At 38.0% G+C, this 27,594-nt stretch overlaps 1 protein-coding gene across 3 annotated transcripts in view; it reads right to left on the bottom strand.

The window, feature by feature from the left end:
• The window catches only part of PTPN22 (protein tyrosine phosphatase non-receptor type 22), a 72,774-nt gene that overhangs the window by 24,948 nt on the left and 20,232 nt on the right, over nt 1-27,594 (bottom strand). For all 3 annotated transcript variants that reach the window (XM_072766839.1, XM_025994601.2, XM_072766838.1), the window contains exons 2-11: nt 22,593-22,701; nt 22,252-22,328; nt 21,998-22,093; nt 21,545-21,583; nt 19,739-19,810; nt 19,563-19,622; nt 18,898-19,040; nt 18,124-18,190; nt 17,255-17,332; nt 14,712-14,798 (exon numbers count right to left, since the gene is read on the bottom strand). In XM_072766839.1, the coding sequence (XP_072622940.1) occupies nt 14,712-14,798; nt 17,255-17,332; nt 18,124-18,190; nt 18,898-19,040; nt 19,563-19,622; nt 19,739-19,810; nt 21,545-21,583; nt 21,998-22,093; nt 22,252-22,328; nt 22,593-22,701 (828 nt within the window). The remainder of the gene's footprint in view (nt 1-14,711; nt 14,799-17,254; nt 17,333-18,123; nt 18,191-18,897; nt 19,041-19,562; nt 19,623-19,738; nt 19,811-21,544; nt 21,584-21,997; nt 22,094-22,251; nt 22,329-22,592; nt 22,702-27,594) is intronic.

Genomic DNA, 27,594 nt, shown 5'->3' with positions numbered 1-27,594 from the left:
AAAAAGATATTTGCACATTCATGTTCTTAGCAGTATTACTCACAATAGCCAAAAAGTAGAAGTAAACCACCTATTCACCAATGGATGAATGGAGAAACAAAATGTGGCATACAATGGAACATTATTCAGTCTTAAAAATGAAAGGAATTCTGACACATTGATAAACTTTGAGGACATTATGCTAAGTGAAATAAGCCAGACACAAAAGGACAAACATATGATCCACTGATATGTGGCACCTAGAGTTGTCAAATTCATAGATACAAATGGTAGATTAGTGATTGCCAAGGGTGGGGGAAGGGGAGGAAGAAATAGGGAGGTATTGTTTAATAGGTATAAAGTTTCAGTTTTTCAAGATAAAAAGAGTTCTGGAAATGGATGGTGGTGGTAATTGCACAATATGAATATTCATAGTATTATTAAACTATACACATAGATTTAAAGTGGTAAATTTATGTATATTTTGCCACAATTTTTTAAAAAGATTTTATTTTAAAGAGAGAGAGAGCCTGTGGGCACACATGCATACATGCTAGCAGAGGGAAGGGCAAAGGGAAAGGAAGAGGGAAAAAATCCCCAGCCAACTCTGTACTAAGCACAAGGCTGACCCAGGGCTCCAACCCACAATCCCAAGATCATGATCTGAGCTGAAATTAAGAGTCAATCCTCAACTGACTGAGCCATGCAGGTGCCCCTATTTTACCACAATTTAAAAAATTTGAAATAAAAGTAGGCAAAGGACTTTTGTTCTACATTTGTCCAGAGAAGCTATACAAATGGCCAATAAGCATACAAAAATGATGCTCAACATCTCTAATCATTAGGGAAATGCAAATCAAAACCATGAGATATCACTTCACACCCATTAGAATGGCTATTTTCTAACAAAACAAAACAAAATCCAAAACCCAGAAAATACCAAGTGGTGGCAAGGATGTAGAGAAATTGAAACTCATGTGGATTGCTAGCCGGGATGTAAAATTTTGCAGCCACTGTAAAAAAAACAGTAGGGTAGTACCTTTAAAAACTAAACCTAGAATTACTGCAGGACCCAACAATTCCTGGATTCTTCTGGGTATATAACCCAAAGAATTTAAAGTGGGGACTTCAGCAAATATTGGTACACTGATTTTTTATAGCAGCATTACCACATTATCACAGTAACCAAAAGGTGGAAACGATTCAAATGTCAACAGGTGGATGAATGAATAAGCAAAATGTGGGATAGACACACAATTGTATATTATACAGCCATAAAAGGGAGTGAAATAAAAACAAATAGATGAAGCTTAAAAACATGCCACATGAAAAAGCCAGATGCAAAAGACTAAATACATGGTTCCACTTACATCATGCACCTAGAATAAGCAATTTTATAAAGACAAAAAGTAGAATAGAGTTGCTAGGGGTTGGGGTAGGAGGCATGGAGAGTTTCTGTTTAGGATGATGAAAAATTTCTAGAGATAAATAGTAGTGATGGTCATACACATAGTGAAGGTACCTAATGCCACTGTATTGTACACTTAAAAATGATTAAAATGGTAATTTTTTCCACTGTAATATAGATCTATTTTACCACAATAGAAAATATGGGGGAAGTGTTTCCTCTTCCCATTTTCTGGTACAGATTGTGTAAAGTTCATGTTAATTCTTCCCTAAACATTTGGTTAGATTACTAAAATGAAATTATATGGGCCTAGAGATTTCATTTTTGAGTTTTTAAATTATAAATTCCATTTTCTTGATTGTTATGGGGCTATTCAAATGATCTATTTCATGTTGAGTAAGCTATGGTAGTTTGTGTTTTTTGAGGAAGTAATCCATTTTGTCTAAGTTGCCAAGTTTAGATGGGTCCAGTTTATACTATATTTCCTTATTATCCCTTTGATATCTGCAGAGACTATATGACTCTCCCATTTTACTCCTGATATTGGTCATTTTTTAAAAAGATTTTATTTATTTATTCATGAGAGAGAGGCAGAGACACAGGCAGAGGGAGAAGCAGGCTCCATGCAGGGAGCCTGACGTGGGACTCGATCCCAGGTCTCCTGGATCAGGCCCTGGGCTGAAGGCGGCGCTAAACCGCTGAGCCACCCGGGCTGCCCAAATATTGGTCGTTTTTATCTTCTTTTTTCCTCATAAGTTTTCATAGAGGTTTGTCAATTTTATTGATCATTTTGGCTCCTTTTTACACGGTTTTCCTGTTTCCAATTTCATTGATTTCTGCTCATTATTTCTTTCCTTATCTTTTCTTTGGGATTATTTTGCTCCTTTCTCCCCTTAGATATTCTCTCTCTCTCTCTCTTTAAGATTTTATTTATTGGGACACCTGGGTGGCTCAGTGGTTGAGCATCTGCCTTTGGCTCAGGTCATGATCCTGGGGTTCTGGGATCGAGTCCTGCACTGGGTTCCCCATCAGGAGCCTGCTTCTCCCTCCTGCAGTGTCTCTACCTCTCTCTGTGTGTCTCTCATGAATAAATAAATATCTTAAAAAGAAAAGATTTTATTTATTCCTTTGATAGAGATAGCGAGCACAAGCAGGGGGCAGGGGGAACAGGAGAGGAAGAAGCAGGCTACCCACTGAGCAGGGAGCCCTGGAATCATGACTGCTGCTGTACCTCTGTCCCACAAATGTTAATGTGTTGTATTTTCATTTTTATTCAGTTCAATGTGTAGTTTTTAAAAATTTCCCTTGAGACAGAGGGCCAGAATATGTATTTGAACAAATCCTAGCTGAAAACTTTCCTAATCTGGGAATGGAAACAGGCATTCAGATCCAGGAAATAGAGAGATACCCCCCTAAAATCAATAAAAACCGCTCAACACCTCGACATTTAATAGTGAAGCTTGCAAATTCCAAAGATAAGGAGAAGATCCTTAAAGCAGCAAGAGAAAAAAAGTCCCTGACTTTTATGGGGAGGAATATTAGGGTAATATCAGACCTCTCCACAGAGACCTGGCAGGCCAGAAAGGGCTGGCAGGATATATTCAGGGTCCTAAATGAGAAGAACATGCAACCAAGAATACTTTATCCAGCAAGGCTTTCATTCAAAATGGAAGGAGAGATAAAGAGCTTCCAAGACAGGCAGGAACTGAAAGAATATGTGACCTCCAAACCAGCTCTGCAAGAAATTTTAAGGGGGACTCTTAAAATTCCCCTTTAAGAAGAAGTCCAAAAAAAAAAAATAAAAAAAAAGAAGAAGTTCAGTGGAACAATCCACAAAAACAAGGACTGAATAGATATCATGATGACACTAAACTCATATCTGTCAATAGTAACTCTGAACATGAACGGGCTTAATGACCCCATCAAAAGGTGCAGGGTTTCAGACTGGATAAAAAAGCAGGACCCATCTATTTGCTGTCTACAAGAGACTCCTTTTAGACAGAAGGACACCTACAACCTGAAAATAAAAGGTTGGAGAACCATTTACCATTCAAATGGCCCTCAAAAGAAAGCAGGGGTAGCTATCCTCATATCAGATAAATTAAAATTTACCCCGAAGACTATAGTGAGAGATGAAGAGGGACACTATATCACACTCAAAGGATCTATCCAACAAGAGGACTTAACAATCCTCAATATATATGCCCCGAATGTGGGAGCTGCCAAATATTTAAACCAATTAATAACCAAAGTGAAGAAATACTTAGATAATAATACACTTATACTTGGTGACTTCAATCTAGCTCTTTCTACCCGCGATAGGTCTTCTAAGCACAACATCTCCAAAGAAACGAGAGCTTTAAATGATACACTGGACCAGATGGATTTCACAGATATCTACAGAACTTTACATCCAAACTCAACTGAATATACATTCTTCTCAAGTGCACATGGAACTTTCTCCAGAATAGACCACATACTGGGTCACAAATCGGGTCTGAACCGATACCAAAATCGGGATAGTCCCCTGTATATTCTCAGACCATAATGCCTTGAAATTAGAACTTAATCACAACAAGAAGTTTGGAAGGACCACAAACACGTGGAGGTTAAGGACCATCCTGCTAAAAGATGAAAAGGTCAACCAGGAAATTAAGGAAGAATTAAAAAGATTCATGGAAACTAATGAGAATGAAGATACAACCGTTCAAAATCTTTGGGATGCAGCAAAAGCAGTCCTGAGGGGGAAATACATCACAATACAAGCATCCATTCAAAAACTGGAAAGAACTCAAATACAAAATCTCACCTTACACATAAAGGAGCTAGAGAAAAAGCAGCAAATGGACCCCACGCCCAGCAGAAGAAGAGAGTTAATTAAAATTCGAGCAGAACTAAATGAAATCGAGACCAAAAGAACTGTGGAACAGATCAACAAAACCAGGAGTTGGTTCTTTGAAAGAATTAATAAGATAGATAAACCATTAGCCAACCTTATTAAAAAGAAGAGGGAGAAGACTCAAATTAATAAAATCATGAATGAGAAAGGAGAGATCACTACCAACACCAAGGAAATACAAACGATTTAAAAAACATATTATGAACAGCTATACGCCAATAAATTAGGCAATCTAGAAGAAATGGACGCATTCCTGGAAAGCCACAAACTACCAAAACTGGAACAGGAAGAAATAGAAAACCTGAACAGGCCAATAACCAGGGAGGAAATTGAAGCAGTCATCAAAAACCTTCCAAGACACAAGAGTCCAGGGCCAGATGGCTTCCCAGGGGAATTCTATCAAATGTTTAAAGAAGAAATCATATCTATTCTACTAAAGCTGTTTGGAAAGATAGAAAGAGATGGAGTACTTCCAAATTCGTTCTATGAGGCCAGCATCACCTTAATTCCGAAACCAGACAAAGACCCCACCAAAAGGAGAATTACAGACCAATATCCCTGATGAACATGGATGCAAAAATTCTCAACAAGATCCTAGCCAATAGGATCCAACAATACATTAAGAAAATTATTCACCATGACCAAGTAGGATTTATCCCTGGGACACAAGGCTGGTTCAACACTCGTAAAACCATCAATGTGATTCATCATATCAGCAAGAGAAAAACCAAGAACCATATGATCCTCTCATTAGATGCAGAGAAAGCATTTGACAAAATACAGCATCCATTCCTGATCAAAACACTTCAGAGTGTAGGGATAGAGGGAACTTTCCACGACATCTTAAAAGCCATCTACGAAAAGCCCACAGCAAATATCATTCTCAACGGGGAAGCACTGGGAGCCTTTCCCCTAAGATCAGGAACAAGACAGGGATGTCCACTCTCACCACTGCTATTCAACATAGTACTGGAAGTCCTAGCCTCGGCAATCAGACAACAAAAAGACATTAAAGGCATTCAAATTGGCAAAGAAGAAGTCAAACTCTCCCTCTTTGCCGATGACATGATACTCTACATAGAAAACCCAAAAGCCTCCACCCCAAGATTGCTAGAACTCATACAGCAATTTGGCAGCGTGGCAGGATACAAAATCAATGCCCAGAAATCAATGGCATTTCTATACACTAACAATGAGACTGAAGAAAGAGAAATTAAGGAGTCAATCCCATTTACAATTGCACCCAAAAGCATAAGATACCTAGGAATAAACCTAACCAAAGAGGTAAAGGATCTATACCCTAAAAACTATAGAACACTTCTGAAAGAAACTGAGGAAGACACAAAGAGATGGAAAAATATTCCATGCTCATGGATTGGCAGAATTAATATTGTGAACATGTCAATGTTACCCAGGGCAATTTACACGTTTAATGCAATCCCTATCAAAATACCATGGACTTTCTTCAGAGAGTTAGAACAAATTATTTTAAGATTTGTGTGGAATCAGAAAAGACCCCGAATAGCCAGGGGAATGTTAAAAAAGAAAACCATAGCTGGGGGCATCACAATGCCAGATTTCAGGTTGTACTACAAAGCTGTGGTCATCAAGACAGTGTGGTACTGGCACAAAAACAGACACATAGATCAATGGAACAGAATAGAGAATCCAGAAGTGGACCCTGAAATGTATGGTCAACTAATATTCGATAAAGGAGGAAAGACTATCCATTGGAAGAAAGACAGTCTCTTCAATAAATGGTGTTGGGAAAATTGGACATCCACATGCAGAAGAATGAAACTGGACCACTCTCTTTCACCATACACAAAGATAAACTCAAAATGGATGAGAGATCTAAATGTGAGACAAGATTCCATCAAAATCCTAGAGGAGAACACAGGCAACACCTTTTTTGAACTTGGCCACAGTAACTTCTTGTAAGATACATCCACAAAGGCAAAAGAAACAAAAGCAAAAATGAACTATTGGGACTTCATCAAGATAAGAAGCTTTTGCACAGCAAAGGATACAGTCAACAAAACTAAAAGACAACCTACAGAATGGGAGAAGATATTTGCAAATGACATATCAGATAAAGGGCTAGTTTCCAAAATCTATAAAGAACTTATTAAACTCAACACCAAAGAAACAAACAATCCAATCATGAAATGGGCAAAAGACATGAAGAGAAATCTCACAGAGGAAGACATGGACATGGTCAACATGCACATGAGAAAATGCTCTGCATCACTTGCCATCAGGGAAATACAAATCAAAACCACAATGAGATACCACCTCACACCAGGGAGAATGGGGGAAATTAACAAGGCAGGAAACAACAAATGTTGAAGAGGATGCGGAGAAAGGGAACCCTCTTACACTGTTGGTGGGAATGTGAACTGGTGCAGCCACTCTGGAAAACTGTGTGGAGGTTCCTCAAAGAGTTAAAAATAGACCTGCCCTACGACCCAGCAATTGCACTGTTGGGGATTTACCCCAAAGACTCAGATGCAATGAAATGCCGGGACACCTGCACCCCGATGTTTATAGCAGCAATGTCCACAATAGCCAAACTGTGGAAGGAGCCTTGGTGTCCATCGAAAGATGAATGGATAAAGAAGATGTGGTTTATGTATACAACGGAATATTACTCAGTCATTAGAAACGACAAATACCCACCATTTGCTTCAACGTGGATGGAACTGGAGGGTATAATGCTGAGTGAGTAAGTCAATCAGAGAAGGACAAACAGTGTATGTTCTCAGTCATTTGGGGAATATAAATAATAGTGAAAGGGAATATAAAGGAAGGGAGAAGAAATGTGTGGGAAATATCAGGAAGGGAGACAGAACATAAAGGCTCCTAACTCTGGGAAACGAACTAGGGGTGGTGGAAGGGGAGGAGGGCGGGGGGTGGGGGGAATGGGTGACGGGCACTGAGGGAGACACTTGACGGGATGAGCACTGGGTGTTATTCCGTATGTTGGTAAATTGAACACCAATAAAAATTAATTTATTAAAAAATAAAAAAATAATAAAAATTTCCCTTGAAACTTCCTCTTTCACCCAATGGATTATTTAGAAGAATGTAGTTTAGTCTCCAAGTGTTTGGATCTTTTCCTGTTATCTTTCTCTTATTGACTTCTAGTTTGATTCCACTGTGGTCAGAGAATACATTCTGTGTCATTTCAATTATTTTAAATATTTGAGATTGTTTTGTGGCCCAAAAACGATTGATCTCAGTATATGTTCCATCAGCACTTGAGAAAAATGTGTGTTCTTGTGTTGTTGATTGCAATATTCTATAAATATCAATTTGATCCTGTTGGTTGATGATGATGTTGAGTTATCCTATATTCTCACTGGTTTTCCATTGAAAATCCATCTAAGAGAGGAGTACTGAACTATAACCAGATTTGTCTGTTTCTCCTTTCTGTTCTGTCTGCTTTCGCTGTACATATTTTCTAGCTCTGTTTGGTTCATACACAGTTAGGACTGCTATTTATGTCTTGTTGGTGGATTGATCCTTTTATCATTATATAATGTCCCTTCCTGCCTGTGATAATTTTCTTTGCTCTGAAGTCTACTTTATCTGATAGCTATTCCTGCTTTCCTTTATTCATGTTTATTTTTATTATTTTATTTATTTACTGCCATTTAACATCATTTTATTCTAGCATAAAGGACTCTTCTTTCTTACAGATTATTACTTGGAACTTTAGTAGACCTGACTATTGTATAGGTACCCTGGGTTTAGATTCAAAATCTCCCCCAAAATCACCACAAGTCTTTAGGCCACATTTTTTGAAATCCATTGAAAGATGGATTAACAATTTTCCAAACAATCTATAGACAACAGAACTGGCCATAAAAAGTATATTGATCCAATTACACCAAATAGTCCTGCTGACCTTCTATTATCCTTAGGTTTTTTTCTTCAAAATTTTATTTAAAGTCTAGTTAGTTAACATATAGTGGAATATTGGTTTTGGGAGTAGAATTTAGTGATTCATCACTTACATATAACACTCAGTGCTCAACACAACCAGTGCCCTCCTTAATACCCATTCAGCCCATCCCCCACCCACCTCTCCTCCATCAACCCTCAGTTTGTTCTGTATAGTTAAGAGTCCTTTATGGTTTATTTCTCTCTCTTTTCCCCGCCTTCTTGTATTTTCTATTTTGTTTCTTAAATTCCACATATGAGTGAAATCATATGGTATTTGTCTTTCCTGATTGACTTATTTCACTTAGCATAGTACATTCTAGCTCCTTCTATATTGTTGGAAATTGCAAGATTTCATTCTTTCTTATAGCTGAGTGTATATATATATATATATATATATATATATATATACACACATACATACACTGTATATATATATACACTCAATATATATATGTATGTGGTATGTATGTATACATCCTCTTTATCCATTCATTAGTCAATGGACATTTAGGCTTTTTCCATAATTTGATTATTGTTGATAATGCTACTATAAACATTGAGGTGCATGTGCCCCTTTGAATCAGTATTTTTGTTCCCTTATTCATGTTTGTATGAATACATGATACATCCTCTTTTTAATCTTTATTTATTTTCTTTTGTTTAATCTTTACTTTAAACTAACCTATGTATTTAAAGTATGTTTCTTATGGACAGCATATAGTTGGGTTATGTTTTCAATACATTCTACCAATCTGTCTTTTATTTCATTTTGATTTACCTATAGTGTTTTTTAAGGTACATTCTTTGTATAGCTTTTGTAGTAGTGGCTCTAGGTATTACATTATATATACATAACCTATCACAGTCTACAGATATTAACATTTCACTAGTTCAAGTACAGAAACCTTCCCCTTTACATCACTAATGCTTCCCTGCTTATAATATAATTGTCTTAAATATTTCCTCTAATACATTTAGAACTACATCAGATCATATAATTTTTGTTTTAATCATCAAGCAATTTAGAAAACTCCAGAAGATAAAGAAAACCTATTACATTTACCTATGGTTTTGCTTATAATGTTCTCCCTTCTTTCATCATTTCCTTTCTGTTTAGTCAACTTCCTTTGTCATTTTTTAAAGGATAGGTCTACCAAATTCTCTTAGTTTTTTGTTTGTTTTTCATCTAAGAATGTCTTGATTTCTTCTTTATTCCTGAAGGATATTTTCACTGGGTGTGGGATTCTGGATTGCCGGTTATTTTATTTTATTTTTTTTTTCAGCACTGAAGAAATACTCTATCACTTTCTTCTGGCTTCCATGGTTTCTGATAACAAATCTGTTATCATTATAGTTGTTTTCTTCCTATGGTTAAAATCATTTTTCTATGGCTGTTTTCTAGAACTTTTGTCTTTAGTTTTCAAAAGTTTAATTACGATGAGCCTTTTTTAATAAAAAGATTTTTCTATTTATTCATGAGAGACAGAGAGAGGCAGAGACATAGGCAGAGGGAGAAGTAGGCACCCTGCCTGGGGCCTGATACAGGACTTGATCCCTGAACCCCAGGATCATGACCTGAGCTGAAGGCAGATGTTCAACCCCTGAGCCACCCAGGTGGCCTCATAATGAGTCTTCAAGTACGTTTTTAGATTTGCCTTTTTTTTCCCCTCTCCTTGGACTTTGCTGGCACAAATGCTAGGTTTTTTGTTGTAGTCCTTTAGTTCCTTAAGGCCCTGTTTGTTCTTTTTTTCCAGTCTATTTTATTTCTGATGTTTAAATTGGGTAATTCCTATTGTTCTATCTCTTAATTCATCAGTTCTTTTTTTCTGTTTGTACTCTGAATTCTGCTATTGAGCTCACCTACTAAGCTATTTTGTTCCAGTTACTGCTTTTTTCAATTCTAAAACGGTCATTTGTTTCCTCTTTATATCTTCTGGGTTCTTCACTATATCTTTTTATATTTATTGCTGAGCCTTTCCATTTTTTCAAAAAAATTTAAGCATGTTTGTAATTGCTCATTGAAGCATTTTTATTGTGGCTGCTTTTAAAACGTCAGATAATTCTAACATCTTTATTATCTCAGTACTGTCATCTATTGATTGTCTTTTATTCATTTGGTTTGAGATCTTCCTGGTCCTTGGTATGATGAGTGATTTTCAACTCTGAATCTTAGTTAAACCTTCTCTTTTAGTTAGGTTCTTTTATTTTTCACTCCATACTACAGGGGATGGGGAAGATGCTGCCTCATCACTGCCTTGTTACTGTCAGGTAGCTTCTACCTCCACCAGTTTCCTCACTGAGTCTTTGTTGGCATCCAAGGGGAGACATCACGGGAAAGGCTCCCCATGTGATCTCTACTGACACTGTGGCAGGGGAGGCCTTATCCCTACTGGATAATGGTGAAAGTCCTACCTCTCCACTAGGTTTCTTCTGACACTACTTCAGGGGGAAGGCATTAGGGTAACATATTACTGTTGAGGGGAAGCTCAGGCTCCCCATGCAGTTCCCACTGACACTACAGGAAACCCTCATTTCAGGCCACTGGGGATGAAACTCCTACCTCTTTCTTTATCTGACCTTCTCTGACATCATTGCAGCATTCTACTACAGTGTTAGAAAGGTGGGAGTCTAGGACCCCACTCAGCCTTTGCTGACATGGCTGGGTTTGGAAGGGGGCATTATTTTCTGTAGTGTTGACTAAAGTAGAGTGATGTTTATCTAAAAGTTTTCTGTATTCCTGGACTGTCCCTTTCCTGGTCCTTTGGCTAGACAGAGCGGGGTTTTGTTGGGACTTTTTTGACTGCATCACTGGCATTTCCAGGTTGTTGACGTCTTCAGTTTCAAGTTCGGGATATATGTGGCAAAAGGAAACCCAAGGAACTTACTGTCATGTCTTTTCTCAGATCCCAAGGTCCCTAGCTGGTCTGTCTTCTTTCTATCTCTCAGAGCCTTCTTATAGTTGTTCTATATATAACATCAATTATATATATGATATCTGGTTGCACTTAGTGGGAGGAATAGGAAAAAGTATGTCTACTTGATCTTTCCAGAAACAGGAATTCTCCTTAATTAAGTGTAACCAATTCTCTCTAGGAGTTTGAACTGTGTTCCTATGTTCCCATTTACTGACTAAGGGCCCACTCCAAACAAGCAGCCATGGCACTGCTACTGAGCTAAATTTGAGTATTGGCATTTCCTGGTACCTAAATAAAATATTAGCCCACATACTCTAGCAACATATCAAAAGAATATTTTTTGTTCAAGAAGGGTTAATTCTAAGAGTACAGGGATGACTTGATATTAACAAATCCAATGATATGACTGTATTCATAGGTCAAAGGAGAAATCCACATGATCATTCCATGAATACAAAATATGCAATTGATGGAATTCAACATTCTTTCTCTAAAAATTTCCTAATAAAATGGAGATCAATGAATACTCTCTTTAAACAATGGAAAAACAACAGTTCAATTTATAATTGCACCAAAATGAATAAAAATACCTACAAATAAATTTAACCAAGGAGGTGAAAGATATTTATTAAAGAAATAGAATATGACACAACAAATGGAAAGATATACTGTGCTCATGAATTGGAAGAATTAATACTATTAAAGTGTTCATACAACCCAAAGCAAATTACAGATCCATTGCAATCCCCATTGAAATACCAACAGCATTTTTCACAGAACTAGAACAAATAATCCTAAAATTTGTATGGAACTGCAAAAGACCTCAAAGAGTCAAAGCCCAATCTTGAGAAAGAAGATCAAAGCTAGAGGTATTGCAATCCCAGATTTCAAGATGTATTACAAAGCTATAGTCATCGAAATAGTATGATACTGACACAAAAATAGACACATAAATCAATGGAACAGATAGCCCAGAAACAGACCCATGTTCACATGATCAATTAATCCATGACAAAGGTGGCAAGAATAAACAATTGGGTGGGGCACCTGGTGGCTTAGTTGTTGAGCATCTGCCTTTGGCTGAGATCATGATCTTGGGGTCCTAGGACTGAGCCCCATGTTTGGCCCCCTGCTTGGTGTAGAATCTGGTTCTCCCTCTGTCCTTCCCCCTGCTTGGCTCACTCTCTTTCTCTCACACCAATAAATAAAAATCTTTTAAAAAATGAATTTACAATGGGGAAATGACCATCTTTTCAATAAATGGTATTGGGAAAACTGGATAGCTACATGCAGAAGAATTAAACTGGACCACTCTCTTACACCATGCACAAAAATAAACTCAAAATGGATTAAAGACCTAAATGTGAGACCTGAAACCATCAAACTTCTAAAAGAAAACACAGGTAATTTCTTACAGTAATCTCTTGGACATCAGCCTTGGCAACATACTTATGGATATGTCTCCTCAGGCAAGGGAAACAAAGCAAAAATAAACTATGGGAACTATAGCAAAATAAGCTTCTGCACAGCAAAGAGAACCATCAATAATACAAAAAGGAAACCTATTGAAGGGAAGAAGATATTTGTAAAAGATATATCCATAAGGAGTTAATATCCAAAATATATAAAGAACTTATACAACTCAACACCAAAAAAAAATCTGATTAAAAAATGGGCAAAGAATGCAAATAGAAATTTTTCTAAAGAAGACATGTAGATGGCCTACAGGCACATGATAAATGCTCAACATCACTAATCATCAGGGAAATGCAAATCAAAACCATGATGAAATATCACCTCACACCTGTCAGAATGGCTAAAATAAAAAGCACAAGAAACAACAAGTGTTGGGATGTAGAGAAAAGGGAACCCTCATGCACTATTGGTAGAAATGTAAATTGGTACAGCCACTATGTAAGACAGTATGGAATTTCCTTAAAAAATTAAAAATAAGACTGTCATTTGATCCAGTAATCACACTACTGGGTATTTACCCAAAGAATACAAAAACACTAATTTCAAGGAATATATGCAACCTTATGTTTATTGCACCATTATTTACCATAGCCAAACTATGGAAGCAGCTCAAGTGTCCATCCATAGATGAATGGATAAAGAAGATGTGGTATATATATAATGGAATATTACTCAGTCATAAAAAAGAATGAAATCTTGCCATTTGTGACAACACGGGTATTATACTAAGTGAAATAGGTTAGACAGAGGAAGACATTTCACTTTCACTCACACAGGGAATCTAAAAAGCAAAATAAACAAACAAAAGACTCTTTTTTTTTTTAAAGTAGGCTCCAGGCCTAGCATGGAGCCAAACACATGAACTCATGACCCTGAGATCAAGACCTGAACTAAAATCAGGAGTTAGACACTAAACTGATGGAACCACCCAGATGCCCCCAATAAACAGACTCTTAACTATAGAGAACAAACTGGTGGTCACTAGAGGGGAAGTGGGTAGGGGAAGAGGTGAAGTAGGTGATGGTTATTAAGAGATATAAACAAACAAACAAATATCTCCAATAAAGTAAATATCACACTTGATAATGAAACATGAGAATCTTTCCCATTAAAATTTGGTTGTCCATAATCATCTCTATCATTTAACCTTGGTCTGGGAATACTAGCCAATGAAACATACATAAATAGGATATAAGTAACAATTTCTGGGAAAACTATTATTTCCATCTCCTTCCACCACATTGTTTTCCCTTGAAGTTCACACTAACCATAGGATTGCTTAGTCCATTTCAAGCCTCAACAATATTTCTGGCTTGCTTTCTTTCCCCACAATTCAGCATTTGATTGACAGGAGTTATGATCAGAATCATGTCTTACATACTTTGTATTCCCAATGCTAGGTAGTAGCTAGGTAGTAGGTTCTCAGTGAATATTTCAGATTAAGAATCTAAAATGTGATGTTAAAAATTAATAAGTGTTATAAAATATACCCTTGAAAGGTAAATCAGTAATTTTATCTTCTGAAAGTTTGTTCAGAACTTAATACTTTGTGACTACACAGTAAGTATTTGACTTATCAAGTTTTGTGATGAGCTTAAAATAACATATCTTGGAATATGCAACATTTTTTAATTGAAATTTGGTTAAATCATAATTATTTTTATACCTAAGACCTTCAGCTAAAAATTCCTCTGCATATTCTAAAATAATCCCCAAATTTGTTGAGACATATTCAATCAAAGTAGTTTGGAGGAACCTGAAAAATCACATCAGTATTCAACCATGATTTCACTTTGTAACTGTCATTCTCACTTTTAACTCGCCATACAGCTAGTTAAACTGGGAACAGACTATACACTTGCCCTGTCACTCACCCTTATTGTTTCTAAATTTAGCTGAAAACTGTATACAGTAAGTTAACCAAAAGATTCATTTTCTAAGTTGAAGTGTTGAAGTATTGCAGTGTAGCCCCATGCACCCCTGACAAGTCAATTTAGTTGTGACAATAAATAATGCTATTATTATCTGAAATCCCTTGACCAAAATCAAATATGAAAAAAAACGAAATATCAAGTTTAATGTTTACCTCTGTTCCCGAATATTGATCCCTGATAACATCCATCTGTCTCTTAAATAGTTCTAATACAGCCTTGTAGACCAGTTCATACTGTTCCTGAAGAGCATCACAAACCAAAACAAATGAAAACAAACAAAAAACTCAGTGAACTACAGAACCAGAGTTCAGAAGTGTGAACATCAGTAAAATCTTAGTACAGCAGACCAGAAAAGACCATCAACAGTAGTTTAATTGTAGTGCCCTTATGTTTGCCTACCTCATTTCGGATTGCAAAGCACTTTTAGGCTATTAGAAACAGCTCAATATTTAACATTCTACCTCTAAATAGCAAGGATCTTCCAGCATGTGTTATGTTCTGACCCTACTGTCTCAATTATCTTTCCCTCCACCATCATCCCGCCAATTCGGTTCTCCTGGCTCATGTTTTAAAAGTTTTAGTTGATCCTGGATGCATTTTTTTTTTTTGTAAGCCATCTCATCTTTCCTGGAAAAAGATGGACAGATTATGGTTGATGGGTAGATAAATGAATTCTTCATTTGACCTTTACAATTGATCTCTAAGGTAGGAAGGCTATTATCCGTGTTTGTGCAAGGTCATTCAGTTTCCAGTAATTTCCAGACTTGGACTCAAATCTGAATCTTCTGACTCAGTTCTGTGCCATTAGGGCTAAGATCAAGCCACTGTGATTTTCTCCTAGCAAAGACACCAAAGAAAAGTAGACCACTACAGAGAGTCTGGAAATTTGTGCTTGTAAAAGGATTTCACCATTGAGAAATGGGACCACCACAATTACAAGGTCTGTGGATTTTTTCTGCCACAGGACCTGCTCTAGCTCTTGAGTTTGGATCTACTTTTCATCTGAAAGAGCCTAAGCAGGGTCTCCTTGGTACCTCACACAATCCTACACAAATAAAGCACAGCTTTTGCCCATTATAATCTTAGCAGAAGAACAATACAAAACCTATATCACCCAACACATCTATTGGTACACTCTTCAATTTTTTTTTTTTAAGAAAAGAGAAAAATCAGACAGGAAGCACTCAGCTGGTTACAGTGTTATTTCCTGGTTAGAGTGCTGTCAGAAAAAGTAGCTACAGCTGGTAAGGAATTTGTTCAGCTAGTTGATAATGCCAATATGAGAAGGCTAACCGAAAATCATTTCAGCTGTCTTCCAACCTTTACAAGTGGACCAAAAATGGGCTTTCTCTGAAATGGGGTATGGTTTTATTTACTGATTCAATATAACAATGTAATATTAGACAACTAGGCTGCATACTTCCTGGGGTCTTTATACATTTACATGGATCAGCCCACTTTTAAGTCTGGTAGCACTAAACCAGCCAATGCTTTCATGTCACAGAAACTTTTTCCTCACAGGTTTAATATAGAAAACACCTACAGTCAATGTGTGAAAAAAATTTTTTTCCACTAGCTATTGGTGGAAAACCTGTGTGGGCCAAACAGAAGGCTTATATTACAACAGCTCTTAATTTTTTCCCCTCAATTCACAAATGCTAGATGAAAGTATCTAAACTGCCACTGTCAATTATTTTACCTCCAAGTCTACGTTCATGTTCATTTGTAAGAGCCTTAAACACTTCAGGGTCTTGCTATTTAAGTCGTAAAAAGTAGTTCTAATAAGTTATGTGAAAGTGTCTGTTACTTAATATCAGTATATGCTTGGTGAATGAATGGGTGAATGCTAAACTCCATTAAAGTTGGAGACCACTTTTTTAGAAATATGGGTAAAAATGTGGGCATAAAGTCTAGATGAAATTAATATTGTAGAGAGTGAGAGATCTGTGCTGAGAATGTTTCATCTAGGAAGTGGAACTTGTGTGGGAGAGGAGAGAACCAAACAGGGGAAGAGCATTCCTAACAGAATGAATGACTGTGAGTACTTTGGGGTGGATGAAAATACTGATACATATATAACCATACATATATAGAATAATTAAATTATGGGTTTTTTTTAAAAATTATGGTTTTTTAAGTATACACGCAATAATGATCAGGAGAGACTACAGAAGAATAGTAATTGTGGCTACCTCTAGGTGATAGGACTTATGGTTTTATTTTTATTTTTCAAGTTAAAAACATTTTTCAAGTTATTTTTCAAGTTAAATACAGACTGCATTCTCCAGATTCTGTTACCACTTCCTGAAGTAAAAATGACAAATCTGATTTTCTATGGTTTCAGAAGTGAATTATTGCTACAAAACTTCAAGTTAACCTGACACAGCTATTTTATTCTAATAAGTCAACCAGCTTGTGGAATTTTTTCAATGTCATTTATAAGACATATTACATTAGTTTCTTAATATTTTCTGAACAGGCAGTAAAATACAAGGAATGAGAGGAATTTAACCCAAGGCAAGGGACATAGGAAAAATATTGATCTATCAGAGTTGGAGGAAATGCAAATGGACTAATGCACCTAAGAGTAAATTGGTGTTATAGCTAGTCAGTCAGCTGTTTTGCCTTACTGTTGAACAGAGAGATGTAGCAAGACCCAGACACATGTTATGACCCATTCACCATGGTTACATACCTGTGTTTGAACAAATGAAGGTCTTTGTGTTCGCATTTCCTGGATCAAGCTAAAAACACTGAAGTTCTCAGGAATTATCTATCAGTTAAAAGGAAAAAATATCTTACTCCTTTGTTCCCAGCTTTGTTGATAAATTATTTCTTACAGTCTTGTCACTCCCATGATATCTGCTCTCCTAACATAAGATAACATCAGAGGAAGAATGCATTTTTCAAATGAAGGAGATTTCTCATCACTTGCATCGTGATTTAGAGCCTGGTATTTTCCCCAGAAAAGATTGAAGAAACCCTTGAGAATGATTTTACATGGGGTGATCAAATGTCTGAAGTTAAAAATATATATGGGAGAAGGCTCAGTAGATGAGCAAGTATGAGAATTTTATGAAATAAAAGAAGTTGGCAGATAGGTTTAAAGCCCGTATTTCCAACTTCCCACTTCCTAGAGATTGGAACACAAGGTTTGGTTGTGGTGGATTAAGTCCATTCACTAAAGTAATTTGGATAAGGGAAGGGTAATTGAAATTTAGGGCAGTGATTCTCAAACTATAGCATGCATCAGAAGCACCTGGAGAGCTTGCTAGGCACCTGCCCCCACCCCCCTCCAGAGTTTTGCTTCAGTCCATCCAAGGCAGGGCCCAAGATTTTGCATTTCTGACAAGTATTCAGGTGATGCTGATGCTGCTTGTCTGGAAACCACACTTTGAGAGCCATCATTGTAGGGACTAACTTAATCATCTGACAAAGTGGGTCTATGGTAAATATTCTAGAAAAGATGAGTCATGGAGATAGATGTTTGGAAGAACCAAACAATTCCTAAGTCTGAAAGTAGCAGTGTAAGCAAACAGGAAGTGCCTACAGAGAGAAACTCACCCCATCTTTTAGTAGCATCCAGGTATAATCAATAGCACAGATAACACCAGTCCTTCCACAACCAGCACTGAAATGGAAGATCACAAGAGCACGTGTAGTTGTAGAGGGTGGATCGTTGACAGTAGCTGAGAAATTTCCCCGGCAGATTGAGGAATCAGAAACCTTGAGGCAATGAAACAGTCCCAACTTCCATCCCTACTTCCCAGAGCATGCGTGTCAGTTGCCACGTGCACACACTGAACCTTGGGACAGATCCTACATGACTTCTCTCAGCAAGAGTCTCTAGAGCTGCACCGTTCACAAGTAACTTGTCAGAAAATACTGATTTAATGCTCAGGTTGAATTTATTATGATTTGTTGTTGCTTATGGACCTTGCTCTTTCAATCACTTTCATTTCTAAGCTTCATTCCTTTCTGATCAACTGGGAAAACTGAGACTAGGATCAGGAGCTTACATGCTACTTGTCTGTACCATTCCAACAAAGTCTGGGTGCCTGAGTGGCTCAGTCGATTAAGTGCCTGGGTGCCTGTCTTCAGCTTACGTCATGATCCCAGGGTCCAGGGATGGAACCCCATATTGAACTTTCCACTCAGGGAGAGTCCACTTCTCCCTCTCCATCTGTGTACTCTCTCTCTCAAGTAAATAAATAATATCTTTAATAATTATTAATTAATTTCAACAAAGTCCATCTTCCTTTGGTTATAGCAGGAGTCCTGGCCAGACTATGACATTTGGTTTGTTTTGGGTGGAAGTTTCCGAGAACAGCATCATACCTGCAGTGAATACATATGGGAAATCTGTCGTCCTCTTGGTAAGATCGCACATCCCAGATGAGCTCAAGAATAGGGTCTATAGATGAAGGCACATCATGGTCTGGCCAATTCTTGTAATGAAACTGGTAGATTGTTCGAGTTTCCTATAAAAAAGAGCCAGAATAAAAGGAAAGCTCAGTGTGAGGACCCCACCTCATTCTACCACCAGGTTACTCTGATTTCCTAAGTAGCATCTTGGTCCTGTTGACAATTTATGCTTCTTTCTTCTCTGGTGACCACATGCCATCTGAGAATAATTAAAAGTGATCTCAAGAACTATTGGTCTGTCCCCACTCACAAGAGGAGGTAGATATTAAGATAGTCCAAACCAGAACTTCCCAACTGGCATGCTTCACCAGTTCAAGTGGGTCCCTGGCATGCTGATATATTAAACCCCTTGGGCCTAGAGCAACTGGGCAATGTGAGCTCTTAAGTTGGTTCCCAGCCTCTATCCACCCTACAAATATTATCATGTTATAGATTTGCCATAGTGTGTAATAGACTGGGGGGTAGAGACACCAAAGGTTTCTTTTGCATATGAAGATTTACCCAAAACATCAAAGGTCCCCTACTTCCCATTGTCCTATGCCCAGCTCTTGAGTTCACCACTCCAGTTCCATACTTACACTATTGAACTTGGCTTTTAGAGTCCTGATTATGTAATCAGATTTTCTATTTTCAGCTTCCTAAGAAGTAAATTAAGATATTAGTTATTTCAAAGATGAATCTTCAAAAGCTAGTCTCTATAAAGTAGATCCCAGAGCATCTTCTCAGCCATAATGGGAGCAGACATCATACTCACACAGGATATGGAGAAAGGGCCAAGTTGCCGTTGTAGCTCTCCTAGCTCAGTCCAGTAGCGCTCACACTTTTTCTGTTGCATAAAGAAGAATGTAATGATTTCCCTCCAGATATTCTAGTCTCTTCTGGGTAACAAAACCCACTCCCCCTTTCAGAAGCAAATTCATCTCTGTGTCCTTCGCTTAGGTTGGGAACATCTAACCCCTGGGGCTTCAACCCCAACATCATGGTCTGGAATCTCCAAAGATGGGAAAAACATGAAAGGATATATAAATTATAGACTTCCTAGGAGTCGGAAGAAGTAAAAGAGATCTGACATTTTTAATACAGTAGTTGCCCCTTGTCTATAGTTTAGTTATCCAAGGTCAATTGTGGTCTTTCAGGTACCTACAGTCCAGGATGTATTGTCAGAAGGGCAGGAGTAGCCTAACCCTACATCACAACACCTATGTTATTCCCCTCACTTCATCTTATCACATAAGCATCTGATCATCTCACATCATCATCATAAGAAGGATGAGGACCGTACAATAAGATATTTTGAGAAAGAGATCACATCCACATAACATATAGTATGTTGTTATAATTGTTCTATTTTATTTTTGTCATTGTTAACTTCCTACTGTGCCTAATTCACAAATTAAACTTTACCATAGGTATGTATGCATAGGAAAAAAAACATAGAGTATATAGGGTTTCAGGCATCCACCTGGTGTCTTGGAGTGATTCCCCCATGAATAAGGGGGGACAACTGTATTTCAAAGGGATTAACAGAAATCATGTCTATTAAAGCAAAGCTGCACAAGCTAAGTGAAAGCTTATTTTTTTTGTTGTTTTGTTTTTAAAGAGAGAGTGCAAGGAGGAGGGAATGGGGGGGCGGATAGAGGGTGGAGGGAGAGAAACAAGCAGACTCCCTGCAGAGCAGGAAGCCAGACTGAAGCAGGGGCTTGATCCCAGGACCCTGAGATCATGACCTGAGCCACCCAGGGCCCCTGAAAGTTTGGTTTTTAACTGGAATTATGAATGCCAACAGTAGGTAAGAAGAGTGTCTTTCAATAGGAACATAATGTGAGCTCTACATGCAGTTTTAAGTTTTCTAATAGCCACATTCAAAAATGAAAAAATGAATTTTAATGATACATCTTATCCCAGTATATCAATAAAACATGTAATCAATATAAAAAATATTAGATATTTGGCATTTCTTATCTCAGTCTTCAAAACCCAGTGTGTATTTTATATTTATAGCACATCTCAACACACTAAATTTCCATTGGAAACATTTTCTTTCCATTTAGAGTTCGTCAAATGTATAGATGAAAAAGATTCAAGTACCCTGGTCGTTCAAAACATAAAGTTTTCCAAACACTGAATTGGAAAACTGAGTTTTAAATTTAAGCTCATTAAAATAAAATGAAATAAAATTGGAGTTCCCTGGGTGCACTAGCCATGTTTCAAATGCCTGGTAGCCACATGTGGCTAGTGGATGTCATGGTGGGCAGCACAGGATTAGAAGTATTGACTGCTGGTTAAAGATGCCTGATGCAAAAAGTGGGAAAATGAATCATTACATTAAAAGCATATTTGATTTTTACTTGAAAATATAGAGCCTACTGGGAAAATGGGCAAAAGGAGTTCTTAGGGGAAGAAAAAAAAAAAAAGCCATGAGAGTCATTTGAAATTCCCAAACTGACAGCTAGCAAGATTAAGAATAATTTTTAAGTAGACAGGCTTAAGGAAAGTTCTACTATAGTCTCCTTCCCCTTTCTCTTTCCTTTATCTTTATGTCTACTAGAAAGCAACTTACCTTCCCCATCTCAAACTCCATGCATGCCATAACAATGATCTGAGGGAATTAAATAGATAGAGCATTGAGATGGTTAGAAAGAGCAGTTAGTGCATGGATCCCAGAGTCATTCTTTTTTTCTATTTTGTTTGGTTTTTAACCCAAAAAAGAAATCTTGGTAAATGATAAAATGTTGTTCCTACCCTTTTTTCTGTCCTTCCTTCCCTTTTCTCTATTCAAATTAGTAAGTTCTTGTTAACAAACGAACCTGTCAAGATATGAACTTTCATTTCCTTGAATAAGGGTGATATTGTTATTTTGACAAAAAATTTGCCTGACCCTGAAATTCCAAAGACTGACCCCAAGAGGCATTGATTTTAATGCAAAGGAAACCTCAGTCACATATCCTGACACCCTCCTCCCTCCATCCCTGACAGCTACAGAAGAGAATAACAGAGGCAATTCTGCCCTTACCAGGACACTGTATTCCCAGATCATCCTCCAGAAGTCCAAGACAGTTGTAGACAAGGGTCCCTGGGTGGCAATATAACCTTTAGGCCCATAAACTCCCTAAGGGGGAACAGAAATTATATAGGATGACTACAAATAATATTGTCTTCTTCTTGTCTAGTATCCCCTCCACCTTTTTTTAGGTAGCTAGAGAAATATGGTCTGGTACCCCGACCTCTTATTTGGGTACCTAGAGAACTAGAGAATACTGGGTATACCTTAATGAAGTTGGCATTGATGTAGTTGGAATCTTCACCAGAGGTTACCAAGGACAGCTCTACTCGGCTATGATCATCTATAATACAAAAGACAGACATAGTCTAAAAAGACTAAAAAGGCTTAGAGAGTTTGCTGTAAGTCAGGAACTAGCACTGTGAATAGTGGATGCTCATGAGTGTTTGCTGAGTGAGTGAATGCATGTTCTTTTGTGGTTGTAAAAGTACAGGCTAATTTGTCAAAGCACTATTCCAGGTCTAGGAACAGCAGGCAATGGTAAAAAGAGGTAGGAATGATAGAATTTGGGAGGAGGTACAAGTTTATAGGGAGAAATAAAACTCACAGGGCAAGATATCCTTATATCTGTTTTTCTTGATGTTCGTGGGCATCTCAGCCACAGTTGTGGGATAGATTTTGTCTGCCTTGTACTTGGTGGATTGTCTTTTCAGCTTCTGTAATGAAATTCCAAAAATTAAATCCTCCTAGAGTACAGAGATAAGATGCTATCTCTAGAGAACTTTCCATCTCTTCTGCCCAAACAGTCCACTTTTGCAACATGTAGCATCTTCTAGAATGCTACCTCCAATTCAGGACAGAGCCCCAGAGCATAAGGTCAGCAGACTTCAGTTTGGAGAAGTGAAAAGATCACACTTAGAGGAGCTAAGCCACAAATAGCTAAAACCTAGAGGTGAAACTAGTGAATATTTTAAAAGCCAGTATCTTTTTGAAAACAAACTACATGCTCCACACAAATGTCAGATATAAAGATACCTTCTTTATAGCAGAAATGGAGCTTAAGCCTAATAAAATCTCTCCATATCGAACAAAATATCAGTCCCAAAAGCAGTCTTTTCTTTTTTCCTTTTTTATATGACCTAATCTGCAAGCCTACCTCTCAACCAAGCAACAATCTTTGAAAAATATCCTTTTCAGTTAGTAGAATATGATCTGAACCAGGCTAGGCCTGGCATAATATGGTTCAAAAAGATTTCTCAAGAGAGTGGATTAAACTCCTTAAAATTACTCCTGTTTTCCAATATTCTATTATAGACCTGAATTTTGGGTCAGAGAAAATGATAGGCCCTCTGTAGCTCCTTAGGAATCAACTTTGTCCCAGACTTTAACTCCCTTATCACTTAAGGAAACCACTTTTAATAGAGCTGACCTTGGTAAAGCTGTACTCAATATGAGAAAGAAAGGGATGAAACAGCTGTGAGAGCCAATGAATATTTGTTGAATTGAACCACAGAAAATAATTTTCATTATCTACTCACTATTTCATGGTGGATCAATCACGTGAAGAGCATTAACTACTTCCTATAGGTCAGATCCCTCAGGATCCACTCAGTCTTCATTCTCTTTAACTCCTTTTTGAAATCTCCTCCTTCCTTGGCCCTTCCTAATGTACATTTTTTTGGTTCTCCTTCTCTGCCTTCTCCATTCCCATGTCTACTCTCTCTCTCACTGGCTCTTTTGTCTGTTTCTGCCTTCCGGTTGTGAGTTATCCAAAGTTCTGAAGTTAAGTCCTCAACATTTTTTTTTTAAGATTTTATTTATTTATTCATGAGAGACACACAGAGACAGAGGTAGAGACATAGGAAGGGGAAGAAGCAGACTTCCTGTGGGGAGCCCGATGCGGGACTTGATCCCAGGACCCCGGGGTCACAACCTGAGCCAAAAGTGCAGACACTTAACCACTGAGCCACCCAGGTGCCCCAAGACCTCAACTCTTTGTTCTTCTCTCACTATATACATTTTCTCAGGGATACCACATACTCTGATAGAAGGCACACCAGTGGGAGATGTTAACATTTATTTATCTGATTCAAATTTAATTATAGATCCGACCCTGACTGGAGAACTCTCAAATTTCTATATTGAGATTCAATTCCTAAGTTCAGTCCTGACCATGTCCTAGACCTTTCCACTTTCACATCTTATTAGACCCTCAAACTTAGCACATTTAAAACTAAAATCACCATTTTTTGTGCTGTCGATGCCAGTGGCATTATCTTTATCCCAGGCAACCACACATGGGAAACCAAGAGTGGCTTGTCGTTCCCCCTTTCTGACAATTCCTACCTCTAACTGGGCCAGCAAGTTCAACTGATTCTTCCCACGCAGTATCTTGCAACTGCCTTCCTTCCTATGTCTCCCACGGGTACCTTAATTTATATCCTCTACCTTAAAATTCAAACTTGTTCCAGTTGCTTCTTAACTCACCTTCATACTTTTCTGTCTTTCTTCACTCAAATTCATCAAGGGACAATCATGTCAAGTTAATCTTACTAAATTATTGCTTTCTTTATCTCTCTCATGCCCACAACAACTCCAGTGAATCCCCATTGCTACTGGGAAAAAGTCCACACTCCTTAGTTAAGTACTTAAGATTCTCCCCAGTTGGACCCCAAGCTAATTTTCCCATATTCCCCACTGTCCTACAATTATAAGACGCCTTAAGATTGACCTCCAGATTCTTTTAAGATTATACAAATTGAGGGGGGCCCAGTTGGCTCAGTTGGTTAAGCATCCAAATCTTGATTTGGGCTCTGGTCATGATCTCAGGGTCATGAGATTGAGCCTTGCAGCAGTCTCTGTGCTGGGTGTGGAGCTTGCTGGAGATTCTCTCTCTCTCCCACTCTGCCCTTCCCTGCTACTTGCACATGCAAGCATGTGCGTGTGCTCTCGCTCGCTCTCTCTCTCTCTCTCTCAAAAAAAAAAGGATTCTACAAATTGATGTCACTGTCAATTATGTATAATACGATTTCTTTAAAACTATGGTTCCCTTTTCATTCTCCTAAAAGTGTATCTGGCACTGCCTTTACATTTCTCAGCCAAGATTATGGTCTATTTTGTTCCACGAGGTAAAATAATAGAGAAATAAAAAAATAGAAAAAGAGCTTTCCTCAAGGGACTGGCAACAAGAAAAAATAATAAAAAAAGAAAGGGGTGTATTATTTATTGTTGCTTAGTTGCCATACCTCATATAGAGTTTTGACATAATTATTTTTTAAAGATTTTATTTATTTATTAATGAGAGACAGAGAGAGGGAGAGAGAGAGAGAGACAGAGAGAGGCAGAGACACAGGCAGAGGGAGAAGCAGGCTCCATGCAGGGAGCCCGATGTGGGACTCGATCCTGAGATTCTAGGCTCACGCCCTGGGCTGAATGCAGGCACTAAACCGCTGAGCCACCTAGGGATCCCCTAGTTTTCACATAATTAGAATGTGTGTTTATCTGTAGGAGTTTATGAAGGACACTTACAACTACGTCATTTAAAAAAAAATGAATGAGGAAGGGAGAACCTAAAATCAAGGTATGATGACACAGACAGAGACAGAGAGAGAAATTTAAAAAAAAAAAGGTCATAGAGAATGGAAATTTGCTCCAATAAATCATCCAAATCCATCATTAGATTTCAAGATCAGCTCAAGATAACTTAATGAAAAGTTGGGATCATGAGATGTTTTTTAGGTGCAAGTTCATAACACAAAGAATTCCAAATATCTAGAACTAATTAAATTGGTACTTTCCAAATAATACATAGATCGCTAAATTGTTATACCACCACGGAGTATAGGATTGTGAGCGTTTTCCCACTAAAGGTGACAAACAGGACAGTTACTGCCTGCTGAGTTGCTGAGCCACAAATACCAGCATGTGTTGTTTTAATGACCATTTTTTCTGTTTCTAGAGGTAAATCAGACACAGGAAACCTATTAAAAAGCAGGTATACAGTCCTTAAATTTTCATTTCTTACCATGAATTCCTGTGGATTTTCAGGATTAGTTTTAAGGGAACTAAACAATAAACTGAACTCACAACAATATGACATATTTTCATAGCAAGATGGATGCAAGTGGGCTAATTTGGGAATTTAACTAAAGATATGCCACAGGCACATGGGAGGCTATAAAGATTCCCACTCAAGTTACACCAATTTTTCAGCTGTTTCTGCTCTTCTGCATCCTTGGAATGATCATTTTTAGGTTGCTGAAAAGATGTCAAGTCCCAGAACTGTTTCTCTTAGAAATCTCCAGAACTGAGCCTGTGCTTACTCCTTGCTACATGGTTCCTGCTTGTTTGTTTTGCTTTGCTTACTTGTGGAATGCTTTCTAGGGAGAATGCTGTAGACCAAAAGCCCTATTTGTAAGTTAAGCATCTATTAATTTGGTAAAATGTCACAGATAAAGACTGTGTGTGTGTGTGTGTGTACACACGCACATGTGCACTTGCAAACCTGTGCTTGTTCAGGTTTGTTGAAGGTGGACCTGCCACCTTCAACAATGGGACGGATGGCTTTCATCCCCCCTACCCCCCACTCGTTCCTCCTCCTGGAGTCATCCTGCTGGATGACACAGGGAGATGCGCTTTTAGCAAAACATCACACGGGAAATGTCTATGGAATTGTTAATTTGGAAAGTGTGAAAGGTTTTTGTTTTGTTTCGTTTTGGTTTTGGATACCTTACCTTGAGCTCAGACCACTGTGAGGGCCTTTTTTTCCTTCTCTCCCTACCAGACCCACAGGTTCCAACACCCCAACAGAGAACAGAACAGACCAGAATTAGAACAGAAGAACAGATATACCTTATCAGAAAAGGAGGAGCTATGAGACTAGACAGCAAAAATGCATAAAAGAAAAAACACAGCCATGGGGATGGGTTGGGATTGAGGGGGAAGGATAGGTCAAAAGGAGAAGGTATTTCTCTGCCAACCACAGGGTACAGGGATGTGTGTTCACTAGAGGCAGCACCAATGAGAAGTCAGGGGCAAAGCTGCTGAGAGAATAAGAAAAGGGGAAAAAAAAGGGCGGGGGGCCAGCATCCCTCCTGGGCTGTGATCAGTTGGGATGTATGACAAACCAGATTCGGTGTATGCTTCACAAGCTAATAGTACACACATTTGGTTTATGGTCTATACTATCTTTTCCCCTTCAAAACAGGAAAACTGAAGTCTTGGCCATAAAAATAGAAATCAGGACAGAGTCATTAGCATGTTCTTATTGACTAGTCAGTAAATTACTAACACGTGGATTAAGGTCTCTCCTAAAAGAGGACAGAAAGAAAAAGAAAGCCCAAGACCATACTATCTTTGCCTTGGAGAATGACATCATTGTATAGAAGACCTAGCATAAGTTACATTTCAGAGTGGGTGAATTCAAATTCGGCCGCTCTGTGCTAGATGAGAGAGGAGAATCAGGTTGGGCTGTTTCCAGAGCTTCTCAAGCTAGTTCTTCAAAGTCTACAACCAACGCCAGGTCAATAAGATGTATTCTAAGCCTCCAATCTAGCTCCAACTAGCCCGCCAAACATGAGGATCAGGTTGCAGTCCCATAGTTAAGGCAA

This window comes from Vulpes vulpes, chromosome 8, assembly GCF_048418805.1.
Source record: "Vulpes vulpes isolate BD-2025 chromosome 8, VulVul3, whole genome shotgun sequence".
Lineage (NCBI taxonomy): Eukaryota > Metazoa > Chordata > Mammalia > Carnivora > Canidae > Vulpes > Vulpes vulpes.
The sequence above is the reverse complement of the archived record's forward strand: the minus strand, read 5'-3'. Positions and strand labels throughout refer to the sequence as shown.